General features: G+C 41.2%; 2 protein-coding genes across 5 annotated transcripts in view; one reads left to right on the forward strand and one right to left on the reverse strand.

Moving 5' to 3' along the window:
* Positions 1-17,512, forward strand: part of MAP3K4 (mitogen-activated protein kinase kinase kinase 4) — a 67,633-nt gene extending 50,121 nt beyond the window's left edge. For both annotated transcript variants that reach the window (XM_088052463.1, XM_005526928.3), the window contains exons 18-27: positions 1,555-1,655; positions 2,741-2,821; positions 4,298-4,489; positions 5,155-5,225; positions 6,558-6,674; positions 8,102-8,261; positions 14,865-14,987; positions 15,526-15,632; positions 15,844-16,023; positions 16,967-17,512. In XM_088052463.1, coding sequence (XP_087908589.1) covers positions 1,555-1,655; positions 2,741-2,821; positions 4,298-4,489; positions 5,155-5,225; positions 6,558-6,674; positions 8,102-8,261; positions 14,865-14,987; positions 15,526-15,632; positions 15,844-16,023; positions 16,967-16,987 — 1,153 coding nt within the window. In that variant the 3' untranslated portion in view covers positions 16,988-17,512. The remainder of the gene's footprint in view (positions 1-1,554; positions 1,656-2,740; positions 2,822-4,297; positions 4,490-5,154; positions 5,226-6,557; positions 6,675-8,101; positions 8,262-14,864; positions 14,988-15,525; positions 15,633-15,843; positions 16,024-16,966) is intronic.
* A 1,183-nt stretch (positions 17,513-18,695) lies between these two features.
* Positions 18,696-24,760, reverse strand: part of AGPAT4 (1-acylglycerol-3-phosphate O-acyltransferase 4) — a 71,450-nt gene continuing 65,385 nt past the window's right edge. For all 3 annotated transcript variants that reach the window (XM_005526926.3, XM_088053712.1, XM_088053711.1), the window contains one exon: positions 18,696-21,314. In XM_005526926.3, coding sequence (XP_005526983.1) covers positions 21,223-21,314 — 92 coding nt within the window. In that variant the 3' untranslated portion in view covers positions 18,696-21,222. The remainder of the gene's footprint in view (positions 21,315-24,760) is intronic.

The following is a 24,760-nucleotide window of genomic DNA, read 5'->3' on the forward strand; positions in this document are numbered from 1 at the left end:
ATTTATGCTAGGTTTATGTTTATAACCTTTATAGATGGCCAGTTTTTGAGCTATCTGTGGTTATCATTCATCATTTTGGTATTTTATCTAGGGCTGAATTATCAAGCACTCTTCTCCTTCACTATGATTTTTTGCCTAATAATATACATACGGACTTTCTGGATCAATAAAAGGTATGGGTGCCTAAGATGGGCCTGAAATGGGGTTTAGGCACCTGCATTCAGAGCTATGGTGTTTAGGCCTGTTCAGCTGCTGCCTCCTTTTAGAGGTGGTGTAGTTTTGCTTTTTTTTAAGCATTTCGTGCATCAGGAATTGTTGCTCTGTATATGCTGAGAACCACCTTAGCCTTCTTGCTCATTAAAACCTCAACTTCCCGAAGAATGAGGATTTTCACTAGTTTCAGTTCCTGCTCAAACTTAAAAAATCTGGTTGGGCAACAGTAGGCAATGCAAAGCAAACATCGTATGGAGAACATCAGCATGGGAATAGGTTGTTTTGGCTTCTGTTCTCAAGGTTGTTGTGGTGTCTTTTTTTTTTTTTCCCCTATTTTTAGGTAATATTCAGGTACAGTTTGGAAACAACCATAGCACTGGTAGTGCTCTCATAGGTGTGTGTACACATTGTGATGCGAGATGTCTTTCATCTTTTTGTAGTCGTTAGCTTTCACAATGCTGCCCACTTTTCAGTAACATTTAGCTCATACCCCTAAAGCATCATGTTTATAAGGAGACATCAGTCACAATTCTTCCCCATCAAACTTTAAAAATTGAAGGGGAGCCTTTTTCAAAGAGGTAGAAAGACTTCTGCAAGGAATTTACAGCTCTAAAATGAGTGGATTAATTGTTGTCTGGGACTGGAGGAAGGTGCCTGAAGACCTAAGAATTTAAGTCTTGTTTCTCTTAATACTGTTTTCCTTTCTGTTCAGCGTTCTTGTAAATCTGGCTCTTACTGAGGCATCTGGTTCCACTCTGTGCTGTCCAGAAGAACTGGGGCCTCTAAGCAGTCAGGCTGCTATCATTTAACAGCGTCCTTCCTGTCAACCAGCTTATGTTTCTTTCCACTAATTCTGACTTAACGACTATGGACTATGACTGTACTTTCAGTGCACTAGGCACATATGAATTCAGTTACTACCTTTCATCTGATGATGTGGCACACATTATCACCCAGCTGAATCACTTCTGATTGTATTTTCAGCTCTGGCACAAGCCGCATCCTGCAGCAGTTGTTTTAGTAGTAGGCTACGAGTCATGCAGTAGTAGGTACAAGTCGGTACGGGCAAGAAACAGTTTGAAGTAGTTTATGCTTTGGAAGCTTAGGGCTTTTTCATAGAGCAGCATAACTAAAATCATCTAAAAAGTCTTCATTTGAGGGAAAAAGAGCATAGAGAGAGTTTTCTGTTTACCTTTCGGCATCAGTTTTTCTTTCATGTTGCTTTCATGGTTCATATCCTGGGCTTCAGAGGTTCTGTCTCTTAAAAACAGCAGTTAAATTAGCATTGCACTGAATAAATACTAATGGAAAGTTTATTAGTATGATGGCTCTTTTTAACAGGGGTTCCAGTGTCCCTGAAAATGATCGACTTGCTTCAATAGCAGCTGAGTTGCAGTTCAGATCCCTTAGTCGTCACTCCAGTCCCACTGAAGAGCGAGAAGGTGATTGTCACAGTAATAAATTGTGACCTGGATTTGCAGATGCTTTATGTCATGAACACATTTCTCTCTGTTCCCAGTTCTTACCCTTTCCAAAAAATTTTTTCACCTCATCACACTCAAAAATATTAGATTTTTAACTTGTGGGCTTATATGGTCAGAGGAAGTCTTTTTGTTCTCAGATGTATCCACTGTTCTCTTGCCTTTCATATTGTTTCTCAATTGTATCTGAAGCGATTTCCTGGTGCTTTACTAAGTTCCAGTGTTCAAAATGAAATTAGTAATGTGATTTCTGAATTATATACCCCATTTGATAGTAAATTTTGAAACACCATTAATGAGGTATGAACTGGATCCATCAGGACAGTGAAGTGTGTTCTGTCCAGTTCTTTATCCCTGCAGTATTCCTATTACAGATACTTGCTGTTGTTTGAATCCTGGAAGAGGGGACAGGATGTGTGACTTGATGTCCTGATCAGGGCTTCTTCAGGTTTCCCCAGCCCCTGTATATGTGGTATTTATTGCAACAAATACCTCGAAAGATTGATTGTACCAATTAAAAGGAAGTGCAAAATCTGAAGCAAAATAGAGTTGATATTGTGGTCATCCACATTGGATTTCTTAGAGAGAAATGCCTTAAAAATTTATATTAAAAGGTGTGAGAGATATTTCTAATTTTTGTTGGTTTTTAAGCAAATGTTGAAAATATCATATGCCTTATGCTTATTCCATTTTTTTTGTACCTATATGAGAAGGAAGCTGGCTTGGGTTGGAATGAGTACAGATCTTTTTCTAAGGAACCTTAGAAAATTGTTTTCGTACAGATATCTTGCATATTTGACTCTGAGTGTCCTGGCTTGAAGTGCTTCCTGAAGTTGTGGAAGAAGATCTCTGTTTCTATATAAATGAAATTCTGTTTTATAATTTGTTTTCTGAAGAGAAGTCAATTTTGATTTCAAGAGCATATATTGCTATACATGTGGAGTGTATTAGCCCTATATGTAAGATCTCAGCTTCTGCTGAAAGTAGTGGCATAATGCTTAATACGAGATAAACCTACTTTTGTGCTCACACTGTTATTTCTCTAGAGCCTTTGTATCCAAAAGGAGATTCCATTGGTTCATCCCGGCGGAGTTGGGAGCTCAGAACGTTAATCAACCAGACCAAAGGTAGGTGTTTAGGAGTCACTGTGATGTAATGTCTTTTGTACCAGTGCTGTACTGAAAGGTTGGATTTTACTGGGGGCTGTGAAGAGATTTTCACAGCTTTATATATAGGAAGGAGAAAACAATAAAACCCTGTCTGCAGGTATGGGATACTGCTAACAGAATCACAAGGTGTACTTTTTGAAGTGGGAGTAATTAAATTTTATAAGTGTTAATTCTTTTCAGTTTCTGAAAGGTACTACCAGTATTCTACAAAAGTGAGTTCATTTGTTACTGTACAGAAATTGCAGAAGTTAGCTGTCCCTATTCAGTGCCCAATTATGGCAGTAGGAAGCACTTCCTGACTTCCCAAGATCTCTCTTTGGGTGCCCAATAGTCTGTGATCCCACACCGTTTCTTGAATTTAAGGCTATTGTGGGGCCCCTTCCTCTCAGTCTTACTACTGATCTACTGATTTTCATGCAGCTGAAAGTTGATTATTTCAGACACTCCATACTATACGGATTGATACATGAAGCTTGTTTGCATGTATTGTGGCAAACATGAGTGTGAGGGTAGAACCTCATGAAACATGAGAAAAACATTTCTGTCAGATTGGAAACTGGTCTCCTTATGTATCTTACACAGAACACAGGAAGAGTTACAAATTCTTGTTTTGAAATCTAGAAGTCAGAACATAATTACTGAAGGAATTGCAGTTTGTTTAAACTGAAAAAAGAAGAATGAGGGAAAACTTGAAAATTTCTAGAAGATTGCTGTAATGGGAACTGGTTTTACTGTCCACTGTGAATAAGACAAAGATTTTGGTTTAAAACTACAGTAAGGCATATTTAGTATAGAGGAAGTAGTATTAATTATGGGTAGGGGAGTAGAATATATTGTTTTGGGAGTATCATCTCCATGCTTTGGAGTCTGCCAGGAACAGGTTAGGCAACTGGTGTCAACAGTGACGTGCATAATTTTTTGTGCTTTATTATGACGGGATGAGCTAAGATTGCCCTGAGGATCTCTATGGTCTCACTCACTAGGATGCTGTTTCATGATAAGACTTGAGAGCTGGAGTTTCTAATACGTCTGAATCTTTGAAATAACAGATGCCAAAAGATTTCAGGAAACCTGTCATATTTCTGAAGAACCAAAACTTACCTGTCCTTCTTTCCCTTAGTGCTTTTATGACCCTAACATATTTCTGCTATCAGAGGTTCGTTACAGGTCAAATGCAAACAAGTGTCTTGCGTTTCATAAATGTGATTTCCTTGAATCAAGTAAGAGATGATTAGGGAAGTACCACTGTTCTCATTTTACCTCAGTTTTGTATGTATTTGTATTCATAAGTGATTGTTAAAATGTCTTATTCTTTTCCTGCATCTTAATTAGAGTCAAAAAATTGTTTTCTTTTAACTCTGGTTACTTCATGTGGTAACAAAATACAACAGTGAATATTTCTCAATCAAGAAAATTGTTCATCACTCTTTTTAGACACTGCTTCCAAGCAAGCCCCGATGGAAGCTGTTCAAAAGTCTGTTCAGTTGTTTGAAGAAAGGAGATACAGAGAAATGAGAAGGAAGAACATCATTGGCCAAGTTTGTGACACACCGAAATCTTACGATAATGTCATGCATGTAGGTTTGCGAAAAGTGACTTTCAAGTGGCAGAGAGGAAACAAAATTGGTATGTTCTTTATACTTTCATTTATCTAGCTGAACTACCAAACAGTATTTGTGAAGGAAATAGAAAACTGTCTTTAAAAATCTTCAGTCTCTGCATAGGTATTATCAGCTCTACTGAAATCAAAATGATAGAATACAAAATACTGTTGTGGCTAGGATTTTCTTAAGGGTAGAGGGTCACTAAAGTTTTCACTGGTCAAATAACAGGAAACAAGGAGAAGGATTTGGTTAGTATGATTACTTAGGTATGATCTTGTGTTACCTGCATGTGTTTAACCCTGTAAAATGTTCAAGTTCTGAATTTGGAAGAACCAGAAATATGAATGGAAATTAGTTGGAACTCTGGGATTTAATTCACCAATCTTATTTTTCCCCATATGATCATATTTTACTCTCTGGTTTGGGATTTTGGGGGAAAATCTTTGTTCTTGAGAAGTTTTCTTTCAGGTCAGACGATTAATGTTTTTATTTTTAATCAGCTTGAATTTAGGGCTATGAATGTGGTATTGGTACAGTTAAAAGCTACTTGGAGTTTTAAATTAAAGGAAGGGTGAAAAGCAGTGACGTTTCCTCATTGCAGTTGAGGAACATGTTGCTTACATGTTACTTTTTACATGTTGCTTTTTGAAGGTAGTATACTGAATTTTCCTTACTCTAACTTTGCAGGTGAAGGCCAGTATGGGAAGGTCTATACCTGTATCAGTGTTGACACTGGAGAGCTGATGGCTATGAAGGAAGTGAGTACTGTGAATGCAAGAATCACTGCTGTCCTTGTTTTTTCCCTAAACCAAATGCGGGTGATGTAGGAGGCACTGAGGGTTTCTGCATGCTGCTGTTAGCTAACGGGGAAGACAGGTTGTTTCTTCATGTAGCCACAGCTGCTGTTAGCACTTTCTCCTCAAGTTGCTTTTTGGTTCATAACTTTCAATTTAAATGTATGTAAAATGGATAATGTGTTTTTTACTGATCTCATAGGATGGTTGTGAATTTAAATGAATGCTTAATATATGTGAGCTTCCATTAAGAGATTTTAAATAATTTTGAGGGATTAGTGAAGACTGTACACAAATTTGTATTTCACTTTACACGGTTTCCTCTCACATTTTATTACTTTTTTTCTTCATTCCTTAGAGCAAAAGATAGGAAGTGTGACATCAGATGTTTTTCAGCTTCTCCTGTAGTGTGAGCTAGGTTGAGTCACAAAACTGCTGACTAACTTGGTGGGTACAAAAGATCTAGTTTTCAGGACAGAAGTAAGCTGTGTTGGCATAGAGATCTGTTTCCCCTACAACACCTTGTGGTTGCTTTTATTTTCAATTATTGTTTAGTTTTAATGCTTTTCTACTTCTTTAGACAACTGCAACCATTAACTATTCACAGCAGTTACTCTGACAGCCATTGGATGCTGCAGTGGTTACATTTTATGACCCAGTTCTTACACACACACACACACACACACACACAATATGTAGGTGATCTCCAAGGTGTAAAAAAGCAAGACTGGGCTTGTGCTTAACTTCTTGTACTATACTCAGTCACTGACTAATACCAACACCTGAGATTTTGTTGCCTTTGTTTTTTCCTCAATATTTCCTCTCCCCATCAGTTGCACTGTTTCTGTAATTCACAGTTGCTTTCTAGATGCAGGTGCTGTTTACAGGTTAGCATGTGTGTGCTCTTTAGCAGAAGCTGAAGTAATCTCATAAATAGATCTTGTTTGACAGATGTTTGTTTCACTAGGCTTGAATGAAAATTGTTTGCAACTTCCAAATAAAAGGCTTTTCTGGATTTCTTTAAGAATAACTTGGGAGAAGATAGATTTATTGATTTATTTTTTTTTTTGGAACTGGTTAAGAACACTGCATTACCCTGTAGAGAAATAGCTTAGGGTGCTTTATTTGTTTCAGTTTGGGGATGGAGAGAGGTATTTTGGATGTTTTTGTGTGATGGTGCTATTTAACAACAACAACAAAGATTTTTGTTACGTTTGAGTTTAGGATGGTTTAGGTTTGCTCTTTTTGTTCCTTATTTTGAGATACCAGCAAAATAATGACAAATCTATCTTGCAGATAAGATTTCAACCTAATGATCACAAAACCATCAAAGAAACAGCTGATGAACTGAAGATCTTTGAAGGCATCAAACACCCTAATCTGGTTCGTTATTTTGGTGTGGAGCTCCACAGGGTAAGAAAACATAAATTATTTGAGCTTTTTTATAAGGCAAAGAGAAAATTTTAAGAAGCTTTGCATTATTGGAGGTTTTTACTTGAGAACATTCTAGTTAATCTTATCTGGTTATCTCTGTGAATAGCAGTGTGTCTTTTTTCCTCTGGATATCGAGATCTCTGTAACATAGTTTGGTGGGACTTTTTGGAGCTGGCACATAAACAGAGAAGGCTTAAAATAAGTGAATAGAGTGAGTAATGCTGGAGCTGTTTTATGCTGCTACTCTGTTGAACTGGTCTAAAGGCAAGTTATATCATATATGGTATGGTAACTTCTGTATGTAGATAAAGACAAGACAGGCTAAAACCTGTCCCTGTTGTACTTGTATCATGTTGATTCCTGGAAAAATCTTTTGCTGGCATTTAAATCTTGATGCCAGACAAGTATTGGAATTTGGCTAGCATCTCTACAGAGGGAAAAAGCAAATTTTCTTGCTTGAGCAGCAGAACTAATGCAATGTATTTTTCTTTGGAGTTGGATTCCAGAGTTGTGTGCTGAGATACCAGATTTTTTATTACTCTCTGCTTTCCACATGCTCTTCCCATTTGTGAGTCTCAAGTCCTGATGTCTTGCTGGAAAGTTCTGCTTGGATTTGACTGATTTGCTCAATATGCAATAAGTTGTTTTGATGACTTAATGCTGATTTAGAAGGGAACATAGTTTCTGCAGTTCTTTATTTGGAGACGCAAATTTGTGTGTCTGTGCCACTGTGTCATTGATTTCTCAGACTAGTTTCTAAGAGCTTGGTGTCTTTGCCATCTTGTTATATTAATTCAGTCTGTCTGAAATCAGCTGGGCTTGGAGACAGAGTGGGAGCAGAAACCTAATTTTTCCTTGAAGATAATAGTTGGCGTGCTTGTTCAAGCCACAGCAAAGAACAAGAAACTTGCCCATTCCAAGCAATCAAAACAGGATTACACAGGAATTGAGACAGAGAGAAGGGATAAAAAATAAGCCCAAAATATTTTTTTTTCCCCTTTCTTTTTTCCCTTCTCTAAATAAGAAAAGAATCTCTATAAATTTCTGTGTAATACACCTGCAAGGTTTCCAAAGTGTCTTTTGGTTGATACCAAAGCACACTGTATTTTCATACCACCAAATAGTATCAGTTATGTACAAATGATGGAGATAGGCATGTAGCAGAGAGTTTCCATAGCTGTGCAATAGAACATGTTAGGTTGCAGCATGCTAGAGAGAATAGAGTTCTGAAGAGATGATTTATTAGATATTTCATGGTAAGTCATAACTTTCATTAAGACATTACATGATACTTTCATTATTTAGTTCATGAACAGTGAAGGAGCTAAGGGCAACTTTATCTTAATTCAGTGTTTAAAATATAAAAAAATTATACCAAATAAAATCTGGTTTGGTTTCCAAAACAGGAAGAAATGTACATCTTCATGGAGTACTGTGATGAGGGCACTCTGGAGGAGGTATCAAAACTGGGCCTTCAGGAGCATGTCATTAGACTGTACTCAAAGCAGATCACGATTGCTATCAATGTACTACATGAACATGGTATTGTTCATCGAGACATTAAAGGTAATGTTAACCAAAAGGTAATGTTACTGTTTCAGTGTGATAGATGAGATCAGGGGGAAGGATGGGTGGGATGTATTTGCATATTTAGTGTGCATTATCCATGCAGCCATTATTTGTATAAAAACTTCCACTAACTTTTCAGTTTACAAGTTATTGGCTAGTTTCATGCTTTTTCTTTTAATTGTAGATCATAAAAAAAAAACTTCACAATTGTCATTTCAAACTCATAAATTTTGCCCATGCTTTATATAGATTCTTTAGAGGTTGTTAAGATTATTGGGGATTTATCTAAACTCAGTTATTAGTCCTTGCATTTTTAGTACTAATGCACTGAGTTATGTAATGCCGTTTTCCTTCTTGTCTGTGCTGATAAGTGATGTTTTCTGGAGCTGACAGGCAGTGTACTGTGCTAGAGTTGTGCATCAGAACTTTTCCTTGTGATTCTGTTTTCCCAAAGAGTTTTGGAATTTCAGATGAATGGCTGATTAAACTTAGTAACAAAACTGTTGTTAAAATAACTTAAGTGATTTTAGGATATCCCTTTATCTAGTGTTTTTTTTCCCTACATTTATCTTCTCGTGCCTGGCTGTCAGCATTTGCATACATAATTAGCAGACTGAAGCTACAGTAACCAAAGAGGGGGTTGGCATTTAAGATACCCAGTGTCAGTCCTCATTTCAGGTTCATTTTTCTTTTTCTGCGCCTTCCAACAACATCCTCCATGTCTGGTTATCTTGGTTTTGTTAGTCTGGCATATTTGGCTCACCGATGGCAGGAGACTTAGGCGAAGGTAGGGGAAGCAATGCACACAATATGCCCTGTGAATGCTCATTTTGTGACAAGGCAGTGCAACCCAACGATGCTGGGTTTCTATGTCCCTCTTGCTCACAGGGTTTTGAATCACCGCAGCAGTGTAGGAGGTTCCCAGTTGCTCTTGGTCCTTTGGCCTCGTGCTTCTCATTTGGGAAAAGAACTATCTACGATCCAGAGGCCTTCCACCCAGGTAGGCCACTCTTGAGTCAGTTTTGGCTTTTTTTTTCTAGAAAACACTTTCCCTCACTCCCATTCCCCAGCAGTCTTACCTTTTCTGGTTCTCCTTCCTCACCAAAGGTTTCTCTCCAGTTGTGGATTTCCCTTTGTGCTTTTCACAGTTCCCTCCTTGCCCTTTTCTTGATCATTCCTTGTCCAGGTTCTGCTTAGCTGGATTATGCTCTCCTGGAAGCTCGTTGTGATCAAAATCCAAGGCTGGCTGACAGGGATTTCTTTTGTGCTGCTCTGTGTCATTGCTGATATCTGGATATGTTTCCAAATAGGTCTTCTGCTCTTCAGGGAAGCATGTGGAGTGAGAAAAGCTGTTAAACAGAACTGTAATGTTGTGTTACCTGAGAGCATTTCTGTCGCAACAGGTTCCTTATGTCAAATGTTGGGAGTGTTTCTTGAGAGTAACAGAGGGTCACTGCAGGCACATCTGTGTATAGACTTTCCTGAAACTCCATGGCAGAATATAAAGACAGACCACGGAGGGTATTTTTATAAAAGTTACATGATGCATTGGAAATCTTTTGCTCATTGACTTTCTTTTATGCTAACATTGCATCCCCAAGTTTTCAGGCTAACAGCAGTAAAGAACACTCCAATTTTAATTTTCTCTTGTGTGGACTGGTACTCTTATTTTTCTGATAAGAATGACATTCTGACTGTTAAAACTGCTTTCCTATGAAAATCTCATTGTCAGATCATACTAGATCTCTTATGGCCAATTTGCTAAACATCACTGTGGATCTATTTCTTTAAGCAGCAGATAAGCAATTATTAAAATGATTGTTTATCTGTATCCTGCGTGATACCTGTACTTGGTGTCTGCAAGTACCTTGTGCTCAAAAATAGACTTCTGGTTAGTAGTGTCCCCTTGTGCCACCGTTGTCTTTCAGATGCTTTTATGGCACCCAGTCTGTGTGAGTAAAAGACAAAGCAAGATGCAGTTGCCAAAATGTTTTTCAACCTGTGGTGGTGAGGGCAGATGGAGGGTTGTGTTGGCTGGTTGTTACATTTGACTACACTGCTTTTGCTTAATCTGCATCATTGCGAAAAGCAAGAGCTGCTGGTCTGTAGCAGGAGGTAGTCTCTTGTGATACTCTTCTAAGCTCTATTCTGGGTGTTGAATTTTAATTCCTGTGGCTAAGCCCAGTTTCCTTGGTTAGAATTATTTCACTTTGTGTAAGGAAGCTTTTCTGGTCAGTGATGCAGAATGATGGAATGTTTAATGCTGGAGGGAACCTGTGGACATCTCTGAGCCCTCTGTCCTAAACAGGGCCAGCCTTAGTATCAGATCCAAAGTCAGATTAGATCAGATTGCTCAGGACGTTGTTGAGGTGAGACATATGTGTATCTCCAGGGATGGAGAGGCCCTGTTCCAATGACTGACCTATCCCCACTGTGAAAAGCTTTGTTCCTGATAGCTCCCTGGAATCTGCAAAGGTTGCTGTTGTGTCCGTTGCTGCGTGACCATTTTGCCTTTGTGTGCCTTTGAAGGAAAAGCCTGTTTCCGCAGTCTTGCTATCTTCCCATTACACAGCTGAAATCAGCAGTAAATCCCCTGCACACACATCCCCCGAGCATCCCTTCTTCAAGCTGAGCAAACCCATCTTGCAGCCTTTCCTTGTATGTCGGGTGCACTAGCCCTCTGAACATCCTTAGTGCCACCGTCCTGGGTTTGCTCCAGTGTGTTGTTGTCTCGTGCTGGAGAGCCTAAAAACAAGACACAGCACTCATGGTGTGATCTCACAAGTGCTGAACTGAGATGAATTAATGAGGCCATGCCTGGTAGGTTCTCTTCAGGAGAGAAGGGCATGTTCCTGAAGAGTGCCTGGATGAACACAGAAAATGAAAAGATTGTATCTGCAGCTTTAGTAAATCAGAAACCTGTGAATGAGATGCTCTGTACGAAAATGTTTGTCAAACAGCAGTATAATTTTCTTGTAACCTTGTTGTTAGCTCAGAATTTCTGCTATCCTGTCTTCCTGATAAGCAAAAAGGAAGGAATGTCATTCAGCAAGAGCTGGAAAACTGCAACTATATGGGCATGTGTCATGCTCTCTAAGAGACTGAGAAAAAGAGTATGCGAAAGCTGATTTTGTCATCCAAGGGTAGCATTTTGCCTGCTTTTTCTTGAATGAATTTGGTTCTGCATAGCTTAAGCACTGGCTGTGGAATGTCTGAGCTGCCTCTTTTTCTGGAACTACAGCACAGCCTTTAGTGGGGCTTTTTGTACTGCTCCATGGACTCACAGGATTTCCACCAAAACCTTTGGACTATCACGCTAGTGCAGTTTCCACTGTTCTTACTATGGGGCTGATTGGGCAGAGGTACAGGGCATGAAAATTGAGTATAAATGCTTTAGCTCTTGGCTGCTCTGGCAGGACTGTGGCTTCCGACACTGGCTCTTCACAGTGTGCCCAGGAGGACCTGTGGTGTAGCAGCAGGAGGGCTGTGCACAACTGGGGAACCTCCTGCCTCTGCCAGGTGCATCCAGGGATGGTGCTTCAGACAGTGCTGGTGTAAAGGGAGAGAAGGAACAGATGGGGGCGGTCCCTTTCTGCCATTTTACTCATGGTCTTTGGTTTATTTTGCCTATTAACCATGACATGTAGGATATGTAGGAATTTTGTTACATTCCCAGTACTGTTTACTGTCAAAGGAAAAAAAGCATCGGGCATCTTCAAAGTACTCACCTCTTGTCTGCTCTTCTTACACGGGTCCTGCTGGATTCTGTGCAGGTTTCATTTGCCCTTTTTAAAGACTCCTCCTACATTCTGGTCTTTGTTTCTGAGCAAGCGGTTTACAAAACAGACTCCAATTATATCACATCAGTGGAAGCTGACAGAAAGTGTCTGCAACATGAGTCTTTTAAGTGTTGTCTCTGTTTTCTTGCTGAAACTTTGGTTCAGTGCTTTATTCCATTTGACAGTTCCAAGTGCTTTCAGGAAAAGGGGTCACAGGAGCTTTCATGGTAATACTTAGGCTAAATTGTCATTACTTTTTATTAAAAGGGACAAAGTCTAGTTTGAAAGGCCTTGGAAGAAGAATACTCAAACTGTATTAAACTAAACTGTTCCAGTAACCTAAATTCTGTCAAAGAGATTGTTGCATTTCAGCACTGCTAGGCTCCTTCCCCTGTAGTAGTTGGAAACACTTTGTAGCCTTTGATGAAATTTTTATGTTGCTTTCTTGAGGAATGGAAACACAGGTTTCCAGAAGGTCCTTGAAAAAGTGTTTGCTAGTGATGACTGTTTTTCCTAAGCTCCTTGTTTAGTCTAAGTGCACCTACTTTGTATCTGACAAACAACTGCTTGAAAACATTGGAAAAGCAGTTGACAGTTCAAAGGAAGAAGCTGTCACTCTCCTAATGCATTGCCCATACTTAGTGTCCCAGCAAGCAGCCTTCTTGTACTGCTTTGTGTCTTTCCGGATCCTTCATTCAAGAAGCTGAGGGATGGTCTACCCAACTCCATTACACACACATCTGTGATTACAGGGTGACTCTGAACATAGGTCCCACTGATAGCAAACTGCAGAATCCAGTGAAAAAATTCCGGAGGATGTGCAAGATCTAAATGACAGAAGTGTAAAGCCATTGCACACAATGTGGAGATGAGTTGTATTCCCTGGATGTTAATTCTTTCAGGACTTGCAAAAGTCTACAGCAGCTAAAAGCTGTAATTTGATTTTGTCAATGATTTTGCTCACCCATTAATTGCAGTTCTATGTAACACCTCTTGGACTAAATAGTTATCAGCTATTGTCAGAGTAGTCGGAGAGTCCTTTGAGAAAGAGGCAGGGTTTTGGCACCATTGATCTGCACTGCCTTTTTTTGACTTGAGCTTCTTTGTATTCCTTCTGAATATCTTGGGGATGCCCAACCAAGTGAATGGGAAAAAGCTATTAACTAAGACTAATGCAAAAGAGGAGCAGCCAAGAATTTCTGCACTGCTCAAGGTGGAACAAAAGTGAGAAACTCTGGAAAGTTCTATTGAGATGAGCCATTTTGAGTGAATCTTTTGTGTGACATGGGAAGAGGCTATGTGTAGTGAAATCCCCAACTTCTGCCTATTCCTAGACTAGGTGAGCAGTTTGTATTGTGCAGTACTATCCATCTTTCCTCAAGAAAGATCACAGCTGAAGCTCTATTTCTGCCAAGTTACACTTGCAACCTAACTGTGCTTTCATTGTGATAACTTGCAGAGTCCAGAATGTGGCCTGACATAAGGAGCTCCTTATGCTCTACCTGCTTTCTCTTGCTGTCAAAATGAATTACTTTGGCAGGATGCTGAGTGAAAAGAAAATCACAGGTTGTCAAAACCACTTGTTTTATTTTGTTTTAGTTTATTTTGTACTCTTGTGTTGAGCAACTGACTTGAAGCTGCTTGCAGATTCCCCTTGGAGATTTTTAACTATGCTAGGGAAGTTTTTTCTAGTGTAAACTGCCAATATAGCAAGTTATTTTAATGGTAGTCCTCCTCCAAAAATTACTCTGGAAGTAAAGTGCAATAGGAGTAGGCACTTGGTAGTGTACATAATAAAATGCTGTAAACTCTGTGTTTTAAGTCAGCTGTGACCATAGGGTCAATTAAGGTTGGAAAAGACCTCAAGATTGAGTCCAACCTTGGACAAACCACCATGTCAGACAGCTAAACTGCGGCACTGAGTGCCATGCCTGTTTGTATCTTGAACACTTCCAGGGACGGTGACTCCACCAACTTCTGGGCAGCCTGTTTCCATGCCTGAGCACTCTTTCAGTGAGGAAATTCCTCCTGATGTCCAACCTGAACCTCCTCTGGTGCTGCTTGAGGCCATTTGCTCTTGTTCTGTCCCTGGTTGCCTGGTAGAAGAGGCAGATCCCCACCTGGCTACACCCTCGTTTCAGGCAGTTGTAGGGAGCAACAAGGTCACCCCTGAGCCTCCTCTTATCCAGGCTAAACACCCCCAGCTCCATCAGCCACTCCTCACAGGACTTGTGCCCCAGCTCCTTTGCCCTTCTCTGTCTGGACTTGCTCCAGCACCTCAATGTCCTCCTTGTAGTGAGGGGCTCAGAGCTGGACACAGCACTTGAGGTGCAGCCTCAGCAGTGCTAAGTACAGGGGGACAGTCCCTTCCCTCGTCCTGCTGGCCACGCTATTTTTATTGACAAGTGTGGTATCATCTGTCTTGACTCAGAAGAACTGAAGATACTAGAGCGAAGGACTCAGCAATGGCCTCTGCCAGGAAGCAGTTTCGTCTGAGTTTAATGCTAACAAGGAGAAGCATTGGAATTCCTGAAGGATTCATTTCTTGTAACGAGCTTGTATGGAAAGCTGTTTAATTTGCCTGCCATACTGGTTTTTGTTTTATTTGAACACTTGTCAACTTCCAGTACATTTCATGTTAGCACAAACCCACCAGAACATCTTTAATGCTGTCATATTCCACGTATAATTCTCAGGTAAAGATCTAAGTGTGAATTCAGCTATTATCCTCTGCAACTTCCAAGGCTATATTGAGAAGCCCTCATTCCTCAATTCAGCTCTGGTTTAAACAAGCTTGTCTGTGTTTCCTTGTGTTTCCTAGGAGCCAACATCTTTCTTACCTCATCTGGACTGATTAAACTAGGAGACTTTGGCTGCTCAGTGAAGTTGAAGAACAATACCCAGACAATGCCTGGAGAAGTGAACAGTACCTTGGGGACTGCAGGTGAGGAAGCTTGTGCTAGGCAGGTACTTGTCTAGTTACCATAAAAGAAGATACCTGCCAGAAGTCTGAAGTAAACCTGTGTATTCCAGGGAAACTTGATTTTACTTCAGCTAGTTTTGTGCTTTACATCCAGAAGCCAAAACAATCAGTGCATGATATAATGTGAGAGTCAAAACTATGTTTGTCTATAACTATAGAGATGCTGGAGCATGTGTTTTCTGGGGTTGTATTTTTCTCTGCAGCCTTAGTGAAACCATACTTTTCATTAAACAGCTGCTTAATCCACTTTCAGAAAATGGCAGTAACTGAAAGCATGTACTGTAACAGCATTTTCAGTATCACTTTTCAAACTGAAAGGCAGTTGTGCTGAAAGCATGTCAAAGAACAAGAAACCAGCAAATGGCAAAACTTAGCAGTAAAACCTGAGTAGTAATTCATTGTGTATTTTAAAAAGCATTTGGTTTACCCAGTCAGTCACTTGATGTATACTGTTCTTTCTGCTGTATGAACTGATGACATCATATATGTTGTTTCAAAGCATACATGGCTCCAGAAGTAATCACTAGAGCTAAAGGAGAAGGGCACGGACGTGCAGCAGACATCTGGAGCCTGGGCTGTGTTGTCATAGAGATGGTCACGGGCAAGGTAGGGATGTTTCCTGTACTGATGAAATGCAAACTATTCTCAGCAGTTCTTCTGCATGTTCTGGTCCAACTCTGAGCAGTTTGTCACAGTTAAGTCTGCAAAGACTGGGACGGTTTTTCATTTCCTGGAGCACAGAAATACCTGCTCTAGTGGGTAGCAAGTTACTCACTAAAGCCTGCACTTAGCTTATCAATGCTGTTACCTGTTGCAGAGGCCTTGGCATGAATATGAGCACAACTTCCAGATCATGTATAAAGTGGGGATGGGTCATAAACCTCCTATTCCTGACAAAGTGAGCCCAGAAGGGAAAGACTTCCTTTGCCACTGCCTGGAAAGTGACCCAAAGATGAGGTGGACGGCCAGCCAGCTTCTCGATCATCCTTTTGTTAAGGTTTGTCTGATGACTGGCTACAAAAGCTGCAGACTGGGAATGGGGAACAGCTTTTAGTTGGTTTTTTGTTCTCAGTGATGCCACAGGGGTTGGTACCATGGTAAGGGGCTGGTAGCAAGTTGATGCTGTCCAGGTAACATGGATTGGCAACTTTCCAGAAGCATGTGTTGTTTTCAGCAGGCATGTGATACAGGATGGGGTGTGCACCATGCAATAAACTTCCACTGCTGTTTTGAAATGCGTTATGTTAAAAAGACAAGTCGGGCTTCAACTCATTAGTAGTACTACTAACTCATTAGTAGTAGTTAATTGGCTCTGAAGGGCTTCGCAGCAAAAACTTCAGCAAATGCACAGGTTTTTAAAGAAAAGGGCCCCCTCCATAAAAAGTAAAACAGCACAAGCTTGAGAGCTCTCCCATTCTTCTGTGCAAAGGACTGCTTTTCTTTTAAGTTCATACTTAAGGTCACACTGAATGTTTTATCTGGCAGCTGCTATAAAAGTCTGCAGTTCTTTCATGAACTATGGTGTGATGCTTCCTTAAGAACAGGCAAATATTCACAGCTACCAATTGAGCTGTATTGGTAACTTCTGTTTTGAAAAATAGGAGTGCAGTTGGTTATCGAATTCTGTGTCATTTTCCAGCCTGAAGTTGATCACTTTGGTGTTCTGGTTCAGCATCAATGTGTTTGGGATCATCACCCATCCCTCACCAGCGCAGCTGTAGCAGATCCCACCCATCAGAGGTGTGGACATTGCTTTAGACACCTAAAGGATGCACACTGGCAGTGGGAATGTCAGTACTCCCATACAAACACCTGTAATGCATTCCTGTGGAACAAGGGAGGGAAGAAAACTTCAAAGATGTGAAGGAAATTGATCCATTATCGTCATCTTGCTGCAGGAGGGAGATGGCTGAAGTAATTGCCTTTTACTTCCTTCACAGGTTTGCACAGATGAAGAATGAAGTTACTCAATCTCTGGCCTTTTCTAGTCTGACAAGATTTGAATCACTGCTGTATGTAATATTTACATAAAGACTGTGCTGAGAAACAGTACAAAAGTTGACCTTAACGAAGACTGCACAAGTGACGGTGTCACTTCCTCTGCTGCTCCTGTACATTTTACTCGGCACGTGTTGCTCACGTGACGTGTCCGCAAGTTGGAAGAAGCTGCATGTTTCAGTGAAAGTGCCATTACTACTGTATATGGACCATACCCTTTTTGTTCCTTCTCCTGTTTCTCATTTGACTGAGAGCCTGTATTGTTAATATGTAGTATTTTTGAACTCTCTAGGTTCAGGAAAATGCTGTAGTGTTATCAGGCGTTTATGGACCTTGTTTTTTAATCTGTTTGAGTGCACTGACTGTGAACTTTTACTGGGGTTTTTGTTTATTTGTTTTTGGCAAGCTTCGGATTTGTTATGCACAAGGCTGATTAATGAAATTTAAAAAAAAAAAAGGTTTTTCTCAATAAATGGTTTATTTTAGGAGATGCTGGTGAAGAGTTTTTCTTCCAAAAATAAATGTGGGACTGTGTCACATTTTAAACTTTTTTGCAACCTTGGGGTAAGACTGCTAAGCTGACCTAACTTGAATAAGGTGCTCTTATATTGCAATAGTCAGTGTTTTGTCAAGTTTTAAGATGAGTAATACGAGATGCTTCTTACACAAGAGACAGGAGAAGTAAGGTTCCCCCTTTCATTGCCTTCTGAGAAAAGAGGGTGATGGGCAATTCCTGACCTTGTCCTTTATCTAAGGGATAACTTCCTTCTTGAATGTATGCACTGTGAACAGGGAGTACTCTGCATGGCATTTTTGTCTTCTAGAAGAGAACTGTACAAGCTGATTGTGTTCTGCTTGGCAAAACTAAGAACCTACTGTTGTTACCTTTTGAAAACTGACTTCTGATCCTGGGCTTCCGTTTCCCCACCACACCCCAGTTGTCATCAGCCTCTTAAAAGGAAGAGAGATTAGAAGTGGTTAGCAATTGGAAGAAATAGCCTGCAATGCATGATCTAGTTGATTTTTTTACTTGCTATTACAAACGGGTGACTTAAAACTGTTGTAAACATTAGTGCAAGTTTACACATTCCTGTTGTAGGAACAGACTTAAAATAGGTAACTTAAAATTTGCTTTTAATATTTGGTTTTATATTCTAGTGTCTTGTCATCTCATCTCACAAACCCTTGATTAGTCACAGGTGTGGGGTGAGCTGTCAAGGAGGTACCACAAAATCTGACATTTTTATCTAGAAAAGTATGAGCCTTGCTGTGCATGTCACCTGTGCATGTATTTAGGCTCTCAAAAAATATAATGCTGAATTTAAACAAAGACTCTCCCTTCTTTCCAGTTCTCTATTTTCAAGTTGTGTGATAGGAGGGGGGAAGTATGTTGTCATCCTCAGGAAAGGTCGATGAACCCCCAGCTTGCTGTGTGCTTCACTTTGCAGTACAGCAGAGGTATCTGAGTGAGTTATGCCCTTGCTTGCCTTGTTTCAGGTGCCCTTGAACACAAACAGGAACTGTAGACAGCTTTTAGGAGTCAGGATAGAGATGACAAACTGTTACCAGTTTGTTCTTGCCAGCCAAAAGAAAACTCATTCACTGCATATTAGCTTTTTATACTTTTATTTTTGTATAAACAAACATTAAGACTAATTTTGTTAAGGCAGTTGTAGAACATACAGTTGCTTGTGGGGATGAGGGGCAAACATTGCTTCCTAATAACCTATGTCATTCCTTTAATACAGTGAACTGGACAAGTTTAACTTTGGCAAGGACCATAAGCTTTCTCCATTTGTCAGTGAGTACTGGAAGGGCCTCAGTGGTGTGCCAGAACTTGCACAAGTGCTTAGGAGGATGGATCCAGGAGTGGCATCTTTGGCCCTCAGCCTGTTGTAAGGGTTGGTATCAGGGAGATGGGTATGAAATTATCTCTGCACTCTTTCAGAAGTGTTTAGTCGTTTGGTGCTTTCCTCTGGGAGAAGGGCACTGCAGGCAGTTGGAGGGGAAAGGACTAAGATTCAAAAGGAATGCCAAATGTCTTCCTTACTGCACGTTAAATCTGTGGTTTTTAGGAAGGCAGAACAGCCTCTCTCACTCCAGGAGTATGTATTTGCTGTTCAGAACTACTCACCCACCACCCTGAAAAAAGGCCACTGGGCCTGCCAGGAAATGTTTGCAGTAAAATGTCACCCTGGAGAGGCCCTTCCTTTCTCCCACCCATTTTCTAACTCCTGTGTACAGTGTCTTCAGGTCTGGCCTGTTAATGTGCCTGATCCTTACTACAGGATGCAATACTCAGGTTTTTACTGTTAAGAGTGTTATAGCAAATTGAGTGCAGGGCACAATGTTTTTTTAGACAGCATTTTAAATATTACAGTATTTTCTACTCTTGGGCTCCAAAAACTGCATCTGAGCCTGTGTTTCTTCTGTTCATGACACTGAACGACTTATTCCTGAAAGCTTCAGAACATAGGGGATGGATGTGTACACAAGATGTGTGAGGCAAAAAGCCCCCAAAGCAGTCTCTCACACTTCACATGGCCTATTCTTTCCTTCATGTTTTAAATTTTACTGCCTCCACTACCCCTAAACTTCACTTAATGCTCCATGATAAAAGCACTACTTCACCTGCTTTTTAGGTCCTGCATATTAGAAAGGTGAGTTTCTAGATGATCTGATGTACTGAACAGCAAATACGTATTTCATGGAATGATTCATATTGTTGTATTAGCCTGTTTCTTTTGGCCTCAATTTTATGGTAAGAAAAAAAGCAATGTTTTCATACCAGCTGCTAGAATAAGACTCTCACTTTTTTCACTGGGGACTAGCATGGTTTAATCCTGTGTCAAGTGAAAATGGACTATCTCTGAGAGTGTCAATCACAACCTCAACTGCTCACTGTCAGGATCTGTAGACTTTAAAAAATTGGGATTTCTTTTCCAATCATATTTGCTGTTAGTTAATGGCCCCTCTTATACTTTTTGCCCCTCCTGCTTTAAACAACTTATTTCTACTAACTTGCAGATCCTTAACTCTGGAAGTTTAAAAACAGGAGGTGGCTGCCTTGAAATCAGTACTGGGAATGTCAACCCCACTTTCCTCAGAGCTTGATTCTAGTTTTATTTAAATCAGAAGGGTGTCAAATCAAGACATATATTAAAAAAATCAGCCATACCCACTGAGTCCTAGGTCTCTCTCCTAGTTCCCCCTCCTCCCCAGAAGAAAATAATTTAGTATTACTTCAGGCTGACTGTTATGAGGCACCAAGTAAACTAATTTATCAGAAAAGACAGGCAAGCAGATTAATTAGGATCACAACAGTACAGGTGTGGGGCATACATTTTAATGCAGACTTTGCATTATTTCACTACACCATGCCCTATTATTTTCTTTCCACAATTACTAGGATGGCCTGGAATTTTAAGTAGCATTTAAAGCCAAAAGGAATTTTACTACCTCAATTTTTCCAAACTAAAAATGACATTTACTCTGAAGAATTACAGTTTTCAGCTGTCCCTCAGATGTATGGCCTGGGGAAAAAGAGGGCAGTGGGTAACTTAGCTCTGCTCAGGCCACAAGGCCAAATTCTGATCCAGGTTATGCTACTGCCAGACTCTGATGTCTGGATGTCCAGGGTCTGGCTGAAGTTTCGAAGGGCCCATGTAGTGCACACTGTGGGAATAAGTTCTAGATGTACAAAAACTCTACTGTAGTTCTGCCACTTCAGCAGAGCTGCTTCAGTCCAATACTGCTATAACCAAGCACAGCATCCCGCTGTGCTGTATTTAAACACTGACAGATTATGGTTGTTAAACTGTGTGACCTACACAACTATCAAGTTTAATCATCTTGTAACAATCTTCTGACATTAAAGCCTGTACCTCTGGTTAGTTCCAGGTAGAGTCTCTTCATATAAGCACGCTGGAATATTTTTTTTTTCCTTCAAAGCTTAAGACACTTCATAGGAAAACAAACCAACCACACATGTGCAAACCTGTTGTTGAGAGTATATGAAGGAGTGCATCTTTCCAGCATGTCATCCAGACCAAACCCCAGAGAAAAACAACAGGAGCACAAATTCAGATATGCACGGCAATTACTCATCCTCTGATCTCTCTTGAAGGACCGTGATACGAACTTAGAGTTTTCAGCGGTTGCATTTGTTCCCTTTGGATTGAAGCAGTCTCTGAAGGTGCTACTTTTGTTTCTGTTTGTTGTCATTGTTGCCATAGGTGGAGCCCTTGTTAATTTCTGTAACGCCGATCATCCATCTGACACCAACAGAAGCTGCAAAACAAACAAACAGCGTTAAAGCTGCTTGAGGCAAGGTGGGAAGATCTGCACTGGTGTAGCATCATGAAAGAGACCTTGGATGAAAGGTGCATTTGATGCTCCCACACCTCCACATCAACTTATTTGCCTGTGGCATCTTGTGAAGGAAGAGCCTGTGGCTGGACCCTCCCATCAGCAGGGATGAGGCTACAAGGAACCAGGATGGGTGTGAGAGGCACAGGCGTGCACAGCCTGTGGAATTCTGCTGGCTTTCAACAGCCCTGCGTCTGGTAGAGCACGTGTAAGAGAACTTCAGATCTTGTTAAACAAAAACCACGTAAGTTGTGGCATTTGTTAATGCTTGCTCATGAAAACGTCAATTACAAGAAACCAGGATAATTTAAAACACTTTTACAGACGATTGAGTGGTAATAAATCACCATGTGCAGGGATTATTTTATTTATTTATCTGTAGCATTTAAAGTGACTAAGTTGAATGCAACTTAACCTAAACTCCTCCTCTCACACTTTTGGTTTCTTTGTAAATGGGCTCAGCTGCCCAAAATCTATTATTCCTCAAGCTTCTGCTCAACTACTGTACAGATTCAGAACTGCCATGCTTCTTTCAGGCCTAAACCTATGAGGAAGTCACAAACATCTTCCCTCCGGTCAGAATGCTTTCCAAAACAAAAGGAACCCAAACCAAACGAAAAAACTCAAGAAAGCCACAAACCTCCCCTAAGCCTCCAAATCCCACTCTTCTGACTGATGGTGAAAAGGCCCAGTATGGTGAGGTGCTCTAAATGTCTCATTCCCATCAGTCTTCTCTAAAATGACTCTGGACAAGTTCTCACCAGCCAAAGGACTCTCTGTGGTTAAGTCAGTGCCTGAGATCACCAAGAGAATCCAGAAGTTTCATCCCACTGCCAGGGGAGGGGGCTGTCAGCTGGCACACAGCGCTGCCCTGTGCTTCACCAGCTGCTGCTTGGCACAGCACCAGTGGCCACAAAGAGCCATCACCACACACTCGTGCTGTGTGGTGTGACAGTAAACTGACTGCTCTTAGAGTGCAAGTGGCAACTGGATAGCAGGGATGAGTCACATGTGATATGACAGCATGGCTGGACACTGGGAAGCTGGTCTGCCCATGGGGCTGCCCTCAGGTCTTGTGGATGGGATGCCAGGAAAGCAGGGCCCTCTCACAGGCAGAGCTATGCAGTGAACAGTCCAGAAAGGGAGCTGGCTCTGAGGGCACTCACTGCCACTTACACTCCACTGTCAGTCCCTGAATAGAAACACACACCACAGAGACAAGCAAAGGGCTTCACTCTCACACAGACAAGAAAGAAAGAAAACCATCTCTGACATTTAACTGGCCATGAGCTGGGGAACACAAAAGAAAGATCCAACATGTACCCTGCAGTCTGGGATCATAACATAGGAGTAAGCATGAAATCATTAAGATTTTAACCACAAGTCATAGAAACAGCATCTGGAGATGGACACAGAGCATAAACAACTGTTACAGCAGCCACACATCATACTGGGGATTTCATCAAGTTCCAAGAATGCTTGGACACAAAAAAACAACTAGTTCAGATGACTTTTCTTTGTCCTTTGCTCCCTGGCATAAGCTGCCACTGCCTTCTGTCCCCACTTCACCCTGTAGCCCTCAGCACCCTGGGGAAGGTGAGGTGCAAGGAGAAGAGGACAACTCATGTTTGCCAAGCGTGTGGAAGCACAGTGGAGTAAGGCTGGGCTGCCTCACTGGTCTGTCCCTGCACTGCCTCCTCACCACAGCTCTCCTGGAGCTGCAGTGCAGACCTGAGCAGTACCATCACATTTAAGGATTTATTCACTTTTGGTGTTACATACAACCGTAATAAGGAGAACGTTAGGGTTTTTACTTCAAGAAATGGGGAGAAAGGGAGATCAAGCAGTGCCTAACTTTACAGCTGTGAGGGTTTAAGATCACCCTGAGAAGTCCATGAGAGAAACTATTGGCTGAAGCACCCCTGCACTACTCCACAGCAAACTGAGATAACTGAGTTCCTGCATCATTTTGCCCACCATTTCTCAGCATCCAAAAGATGCAGGAGGTTGCTGAGGACCTGCTCTGCCTGCTGGAGTGCTGGGGGTTCAAGGAGGGCTGAGCTTACACAATCAAGAGAGCCATAATCTCTTTCCTGGGACACGTTTTAGCTGCAAGGAAACCACCACCTCCACATGTAGTATCTCATATCTCAGCAAAACCTTAGCTCAAAGGATTTCCACCTTTTCTCTTACACCTCAGGACGTTTTCTCATCTGTTACCCAGCCTTTATACCATACAGCAAGTGCTATAAGCAGCACAGCAGGCAGGGGCATAAAAATTTCCCACATATAGTTTGCACTTGAGTTATATAGGTTATGCTTTAAGATTTGTACAACTAAAGACTGTATGAATGGTAGACATTTCCATTGAGGACCTATCCTATATACTATGAAGAAGAGGGAACAAGCAACACACACAAAAAAAAGAAAACAACCCACCCCAAACCCCCAGTTTCTAGGCACCAGGCTGAAAGGCCAGACTATCTGGCAGCTCCACCAAAAGGCAGAGTAACACAGGCACGATCCTGCACGTGCTTTGTATCCTGTTGTAAAACTTACTACAACCCTGCTGGCTTGTCCCCTCCTCACCTTCCATTCATCTCAGCCTGCAGGCATTTCCAGCCTTGCTGCCCAGGTCACATGGTGCTCCAGCCCTGTGGTCCACACTCTGCTCCTGGGCACTGCCAAGTCCCCAGCTCTGTGGTGTGATCCCCATGCCCAGTGCACAGCACACACACTGCAGCTCCCATGGGATCCCAGCTGGCTCATCACTACTTGCACATGGTTCAGACAGAACACTTCTCTCGCCTACAACTGATAGGTAGCTGCTGGCCCCGTGCCACCAGCCCAGGTGCCACCGTGCTTTTAGCGTTCAACTTGGAATAGCTGCTGCTCCCTTTGAAAACCCTCTCATCTTTTGCATACATTCCTCTTTTAACTGCTGTTGACAGCTTTACAATAAATTACTTCTAGAGCATGAAGGGTGGGTGTCCTCCTCAACACAAGTTATCAAAACATGAAAGCAACCCAACATTTGTTCTTTGAAGCCAAATGAGACTGGGGAAGCAGGAGGAGAAAGAAAAGAAGCTGCTGTCAAATAAGAGATACTGACATTCCACAGATGAGCTCATTGCTTCAGCACCAAAATATCAGCACCAAGTTTTAAATAATTGTTGTGAGCTAAGCACCTAAGTCTCTTGCCCTGCGTCCTGTGAAACTAAAGCTGGTTTCCAAAACACTTTTGTCCCTGAAACTACTTAAGCATTTATCCTCTGGAGCAGTGACTGCCTTGTATTGATTCAAGTAGTACCACAAAGGGCTCCAGGCCCAGGCCAGCAGTAAGGTACCCAACAGTGTGGTGACTCTTG

Source organism: Pseudopodoces humilis, chromosome 3, assembly GCF_049639895.1.
Source record: "Pseudopodoces humilis isolate 2021_Gansu_Grassland_sample_001 chromosome 3, ASM4963989v1, whole genome shotgun sequence".
In the NCBI taxonomy this organism is placed as follows: Eukaryota; Metazoa; Chordata; class Aves; order Passeriformes; family Paridae; genus Pseudopodoces; species Pseudopodoces humilis.